Raw genomic sequence first — 7299 nt, 5'->3', positions numbered from 1 at the left:
TGTTAAAGGGTTTTGTATCAGTGACAAAGTATAAAGTCACATCATTTATATTACTTGTATTAAACGTAAGTAAAAAACAGAAAAGATTATACAATTATTTTTATAAAAAAAATATAAAATAAAAATACCCACCTACTAACTATGAATGGCATACAATAGAAAGAAGGAGCTGAAATCGATATTAATACAAAAATGTTAATTTAACATTAGCATTTTTATAATAAATCATTTATTTTAAAAGAATACAATATAAATTCAAATAGAATTTTCCTTACATGCGCACAAAATTTATTTTAGGTAGAAAAGTTAGAGACCTCGAATTGTATTCGCCAACCAGGCTTGTTCCGAACTATATCCTTTAGTAGGGAACAGAGTACATCCCATGTGCCTGATTCCCGGAGTCTGTCCGGATGAGTCCCGCTCATGAAACTCATTCGTGTGCACTTGTCAAGAGCAGCCACCAGTCCGTTCCGTTCCCCCGGCCCCCTTCCGTTTCATTCCATTTCATCCCATTCCATTTCCCGTCACCGTTGTCCTTGCAGTCCGTTTGTGGTCAGTGTTACCATGCGCAAGAATGACGCACGCATCTTCGTATGTAGGTTTTTTTTCTCCAATCGCCTCCATCGCAATGAAACTGATGGATTACTCGAGTATTGGTAATGCAATTACAATGCCACTGCAGGCTAATTAAATCCCCCACAAAAAGGTAACCCGGACAATTAATAAGCTTATGGGGCCAATAAAATATTGATAAATGCCCGAGAGCTCCGCACAAATCCCCTGAACAACATCGCGAAACGTTCGTAGTGAAAAATTTATGTGTTAATATTTACAAATAAATTAAGCGGCCTGAGGAAACTGGGCGAGGGAGCTGCATGGTGGCTGGGTGAGATGCCTAGACCATTTCATAGCCCATTTATAAAACCCGGGAATTCGCATCCCATGTTGGTGAAGAATCCACTGGGGACGGGGGGCCAAATGGATGAAGCAGAGCCAATGCAAATAAGGCAACATTTGATTAATGAGTGGGTCGGAAAATTAAACGGCAAAGCAAGTGCCAGCGACACCCGAGTGAGGGGGGATCAGGTCGTTGAGCCTGGGGCTGGATTTCTAGTGGCTGTTTTAAGAGGCCGCAATGACTCAACAATCCAAAAATGGCAAATACTTATTTAATTGCATTTTTATACGTCGTCATGGTCTACCATGAGTAATATTCTTTATCGAAATATTTATGAAAATCTTTTATAATTTTTTTTTATCTGCCCACAGAGTCTCAATTTCATTGCACTGTGCTTAACTCAACTGTTTAGCCCCCTAGTATTTTCTTAAACATTTCTGGAATATTTGCGAGGGCATAACTCATTTGGTAATTTAAGTACTTGCACGAGTTGGTCGTTGGTCGCGGGTCTCACGTACTCCCCACAATGGATAGAGGGACCCAATGCGCAGAGTGCCCAGAGGAAGAGGCAGGAACTGGCGTATCCATTCAGTGAAATAGTGGGATAATGTCCAGAAACGAGAGAGGGTTAGGGCACCGAAAGAAGTTTTGATACATCAGATCATATTATACAATATATGATAACATAAGTATTTTTCAGTAAGTATTTTCAGTATTATAGGTGTGCCAATTGCATGTTTTAAATTCAATTTCGAACTTTTTTCTTTTTTATTAACCATATTTTTATTATTTTACCAATTCGATTGTTTTTCTCTCCGTGTAGTGCAGCAAGTGCTTCAGCTGCTTCTTCCGCTGGTGCTGTGGGGGTTTTGCCTTAAGGAATTAAGCGTGTAAAATACGAGCGCATAAATCTATTTGCTACGCATATAAACAACAGAGCGCATTTGCGTGTGCAATCACGCCATTCTCCATTTGCCATTTGCCGAGAAATGTAATTAGGCCTGCCGCCATGTGGAACGCATTCTGGCCATGCCCAAGGGCGATCTCGGGGCGGGGGCGTGGCAGGGGCGTTGCCGGCTTGTGGTCAAGGAGGGGGGTTGTGGGGTGGCCAAACAGATGGCTTCCAGCTGACCGCGACCGCACACAGCCAACTAGCCAACCAGCCAACCGGCCAAAACGACCAACCATCCGATGTGGATGCATTTTGTGGACTGCAATCGCTCTGGCCCCAAACGATAACGGATCACGAATGCCCCTTTGCCCAGTGATCAGCTCCACACAAGCCCCATTAACAAAGGGGAAAAAGGGGTTAATGACAATATTACTGCCCTCAGCCGTCAGGTGAACGCTTTGGGAATTTATTGAATTATGAAACGAGCGGCGATGCCATTTATTCGCCCATAAAGCGAGTCATTAAAATAAGTACCAAGGAGGGCAACTGGCTTTATACATGAGCAATATCGCAAATACCCTGTAAAAACCATAAACAAAAAAAATACTACACTGATATTAAGCAGGAGATACATGAAAAATTCGACGTTATCCTTTGGGATAAGGGAGCTTACCCGGAATTTAATTTCAATGCACCATTGAATATATATTCGAAATATTGTTTTTTATTCTCAGTTGAAGCCCGTTTAGTGGTGTTAATAGATGAATCTAACTTATATAAAATAAAGGAGATTTTAAAATTATATTTTATAATATGTTAAACATTTCTATCTATCTATTCAATCGCTAAAAGTTTTTAGCTTCAGCCCCTAAACATTTTAAGAAAGTAATTTATTTAAATACTGTCCTTGGACCTTGCATGATAGATCGAAATATTACGAAAAGTAATTCACAATTTGATGCCTTTTTTATGTCGACCACACTGCCCTTCATCAACCTAATGACCAACTGATGATACCCTCCGACCAACAATGCACTTAGTTCCGCTGCCGCAGAGGTGACTAAAAAATGCTAAAAAGCTGCACCAAATGTGCAATGAAAAAGTTAGTAAAACGTTAAGCCAAAAAAAATGGAACCGAAAAAATGCAGCCGAGTAGAGGAAAAGGAGCGAGTGAAGGAGATAAAGAATAATGACCACTTTGCCATCTCGTGGCAAATAACCATTCATCAAATTGTCCAAATTACAGACATTTCACAATGACGCACCCCGCGCTCCACGAGCGATTTGGACTTTTGCAATGCCGACAGAGCGACGACGACGACGATGACGATGACTGCAATTCGTTTACACCAATTTTATGGTAACAAGCTTCTCTCCAGCTCCATACCCATACCCCATACCATCATACCCCTTTCCATTCCCAACCCCATGCCCTCCTTGCAACTGGACATGCCCCATGGCAGCTGCTGGCAAATGAGTTGAGCTCGAGTTGAGTTCGGGCTCAGTTTGGCTACCCAGGAATTGGGGTTTATTGGTATACCCTTGCAGAGGGTTACAAAGGCTTAGAAAGGCATTTTGAAAATATTTTCGGTCAATAAAAGTTCTGAAAACTTTTATTATTGGAGATATTTTTGGTCAAAAGCAGTTCTGAAAACTTGGAATCCAAAATCGTGTTACTTTTGTATTTTTTTTGTTACGAATTTATATATTATTAGTATATACACCATATATATATGATATATGAAATATAAGGCATAAAAGGTAAAACCAAAAAAATATTAACAGGGTATTACAATTAAAATATATATTGAATTCCAAGTTTTTGATTTCTACTCAACAATTTTTGTTATATGCCCCACACAACTAATTCCAGGATTCGCCACTGAACAAAACCATTCTATCTTCATTAATTTAATAACATTTTTAAATTTTTACTTGCATTCGATTTCTGGTTTCTTCCGATTGTAATATTGCTTAATTAAATAAAGAATTTAGAATCCTGGAAAGACGTTAATAATTTTAGGAATTTGAACTTATTTGGTGAAAATTTCCACTTAAGGAAATGCTCTCTATATTTCAAATGTACAATCATTTTTACCTTGTAGCTTTTAACCGAATACCTCTGTTGTTTTTTGTATAATCAGATTCTGGAGCCACAATATCTTGCTAATACCTAAGAAATAATTAACAGAAAGGGTATTTCAATTTTTCATCCACAATGCCAGCTTTCTCGCTTTATTATTTTTTTCCGGATTGGTTAAAGTGCCGGCTGCTTTTGGGGGATAATCGCTGGATGGCGGGATTGGGGAATCGCCCTCGATCGAGGGCTGGGGAGCTGACATGTGTCACGCCTAAAACTATGCAACAGCTGCCGCAGCATTCGCTTTCTGCGCCGGGGCGACATGCATTCAATTTCATGGCTGACCGCTGACAACAACTGCAATTTGGGGACATTAAGTTTTGACATTGAATAATCACCGCCAAAGGCGTTGACGACACACCGAACTCGCCAGCCTGCCGCCTCCTGCCGCCGCTCACACCTCGGTGCCCATTCATAAAATCGCGTACATCGCCATCGCCATGGCCTATAATAAATTCAGCTCACTCATCAGGCAGTCTCTGCATGTGAAATTTTCATAGGGGAGCGTCATCAGTTGGCTTGATTGAGGAGGTGGCCCTGGGGCCAGGGGCTCCAAAGGGGGGCACAGTTCCAGCCCGATTCAGTTCAGCTGGGCTCAAAGCCTGGGACCGGCTTTTATTTTGATTTATTTGCCACAGACACGACAGTTAATTTGATATTTTGATTAACTGCAGGCTGGACTGGTTTTTCTGAGGGGGAAAACCCACTCTCAAGATTGTGGAGGGGGGGTGTGAGGTGTATGAGGGCAAGGGTCAGACGTCAGCTGCTTGGTCCCCAGCTAATCCCTTACATAAGCTCTCACTTTCGCGGCCACGCTATCGACCTGCCCCCTTGAGAGCACTCCGCCCCCTTTATCGCTTCCACATAATTCTATAATTTTTATTCACTTTGCGAAAATGTGAAAATAATTGCAGTTCAGTTAATTTATTATGTCGCTGCCAAGACTTGAAGTGGTGCGAGAAGTGTAAGCCCCTCGCACCAAAAGCAAAAGAGTTGCACAGTGGAAGCAAACATTAAAAATCATATCAAAAATAATGATTACTTAATTCTCTACAAATTTCCCAGTAAACGAAATTCTGAGAAAAAGATGCATATTTGTTGTTCCTGTAAGTATATTCATATAAAATCAACAGATCATGGTGTACAATAAGTGCCCTATCTTGTGAAATGTTTTTTTTTTATTGCGATTAATTGGAATTATGTATATGCATTACATTTTACTGAGAAATAAGATTGTAACCGAGCAAAGTATAGCTGATAGTCCACCATTTCTGGTGGCGATAAGGAGCTGCTCTGGGGTATAAAAGCTGTTGCACTTTGGGGAGAACTCATGTTCAGAATATCTGCCGAGATGAAGTTATTGGTGAGTGCAATTAAGAAATTTTATAATATTTATTTAACGCACAAAATCCTTTAGGCTGTTCTTTTTGCCGTGCTGGTCGTTGTCGTGATGACTGCCATTCCCGTTTTTGGAAATATTCCCCAGTGTCCTCCCACCGATGATGTAGCTCAAGGCGGTAGCTACCCCATCACAGAACTAATGCGAAATGGTCGAAGACCTCCCGTTTATAATACCGGAAGGAATGGAAAGTAGAGCCAGGACAGAAAGCTTTGAAGTGAAAATAAAATGACATTCTTCTGACCCCTTTAAGTAAAAAGTCCGTTTTGAACTAACAAGATTCTATCTCTTTTGGCTTTAGGTGGATTAATTTTAATATAATGGGAAGGTAGTTAAAAAAATAGCGAAAAGTTTAGACCACAGAGAAAAACTTGATAGGATATGATGATCATTTTGATGGAATTCAGTACCGATTTGCTCTTTTGTTCTATTTCGTACAGTTTTGAATATGGCTATCTAGCTCTTGTCCAGAATTTTTTAAGGGAAAAAGTCCAAGGATTGTTAGAAATAATATTTCATAAATGTTCCATGCGAATATGAAACTAATCCTTAAGTGCAAAAAACAAACGTCTTCAGGAATCGGCTAGAATAAATTATTTTTAAAAACTTCTTTTATCAACAGAGTTAGCAAAATTTGTCCGTGATTTTGACATACCTTGGAATGTTATGAATTTTCTTGAGAGGATTTTTTTGAATCTTTATATTTTTTTCCAGCTTATGGTCCCACTGTACAGTCAGCCATCGACATCGTCTGCCGCCAGGGCACACAACTGTTTATTGTGAAAATTGATTTATTATCGCGATGGCCGAGTTTCTTTTCCCTTTGCCACAGGCCTCCCCGACGACACACACATGCTGCACCACCGCTCCACTGCACCACCGCCTGTCATGTAGCATGCACCACCATCAGCGTCATCAGCAATTGTTGTTGCCCCGCTGCATATTTGCATCGATTAAAATAAGAATTTTACATGCGATTCGTGTTGTCGTCGCCTGGCTTTGTCTGGCGAACCCAGGGCCAAGGAGTGATCCCCTCCTTTTAGGGCTTAATAAATTTATAAATACGGCACCAAAAAGGGGTGGTTCAGTGGCGGAGTGAGTGCTGTTCGGCAGGGGGAACTGCTTAAAAATGCATGCATGCATGAATTTTAACGAATTGCTGATGAAAATGTCGCATCATAAATTATTTCATATTTAGGGCCCTTGCCATCGAAATGCAGGCGAAATGTTGGGCAAAGGGTTTGGGAGGATGAATGGAGTGTATATATGTATCTGCGATCCGCGTGAGATAAATTGCACTGGCTACGGATCCGGGTGCTTTTCAGTCACTCTGTCCTTCGTTGTGTGCATGCATAATTTAAATTTATATTTTACTTTCGAGTTATGCGTCTGGGAAATTATTTTATCTTATGGGGCCCCCCAAATTTAACCCATTCCTTTAAACACACACACACAGCACAGGCTACGTGGTCATGCATGGCATTCAAAGGTTAATTGGCGTTTTCGGTGTATTATTTTATTTCGGCCTTAATTGCCATGCACATGCACCACAAAACCTTTCCACACACCACCTCAACCACCTCAACCACCTCAACCACCTGGACTTTGATGGTGCACCACCGTAAAGGGCGTGACTGAGCCGCCGAGGTGGTGGCATTCGCTCCGGGAGAGTGGGCTCGAAATTGTCAGTTGAGCGCTGATTGATTGATTGATTGACTGATTGGAGGCGAAAGTTGTTTGGTCGTGGGCAACATTCAGTTGAGATGTTTCAGGGTGGAAGTTTGTGTGCGCTGGGGTTGCTGGTAAACTAGTTTATTCTAGTCTGACAACGAATAAACTTTGACAGCCCTTTGTATGTAAAAACAAGGGATAAACCTGGTTTACTGTTCGATCGAAAGTCAATTTCGTATAAATAATTCTAGCTATTGTGCCTTAAACGTATTCCAAAAATCCTGTAATATTAATTTGTG

The 7299-nt window shown here is 40.8% G+C and overlaps 1 protein-coding gene across 1 annotated transcript; it reads left to right on the top strand.

Moving 5' to 3' along the window:
* The first annotated feature begins 5164 nt into the window (after window positions 1-5164).
* LOC119547438 lies at window positions 5165-5604 on the top strand. The gene is made up of 2 exons (XM_037854299.1): window positions 5165-5293; window positions 5348-5604. Exons 1-2 carry the CDS (start codon window positions 5261-5263, stop codon window positions 5522-5524), a joined length of 210 nt encoding a protein of 69 aa, XP_037710227.1. The 5' UTR covers window positions 5165-5260; the 3' UTR covers window positions 5525-5604.
* Window positions 5605-7299: the final 1695 nt, after the last annotated feature.

Source organism: Drosophila subpulchrella, chromosome 2L (genome assembly GCF_014743375.2).
Source record: "Drosophila subpulchrella strain 33 F10 #4 breed RU33 chromosome 2L, RU_Dsub_v1.1 Primary Assembly, whole genome shotgun sequence".
Taxonomy (NCBI): domain Eukaryota; kingdom Metazoa; phylum Arthropoda; class Insecta; order Diptera; family Drosophilidae; genus Drosophila; species Drosophila subpulchrella.
This window is presented reverse-complemented; position numbering and strand designations above follow the sequence as displayed.

Bases quoted from the DNA above. Each gene is read 5' to 3' on its own strand.
- LOC119547438 (XM_037854299.1), top strand. From the start codon at position 5,261: ATGTTCAGAATATCTGCCGAGATGAAGTTATTG. The intron at 5,294-5,347 runs GTGAGTGCAATT...AAAATCCTTTAG, and splicing joins CTGCCGAGATGAAGTTATTG to GCTGTTCTTTTTGCCGTGCT.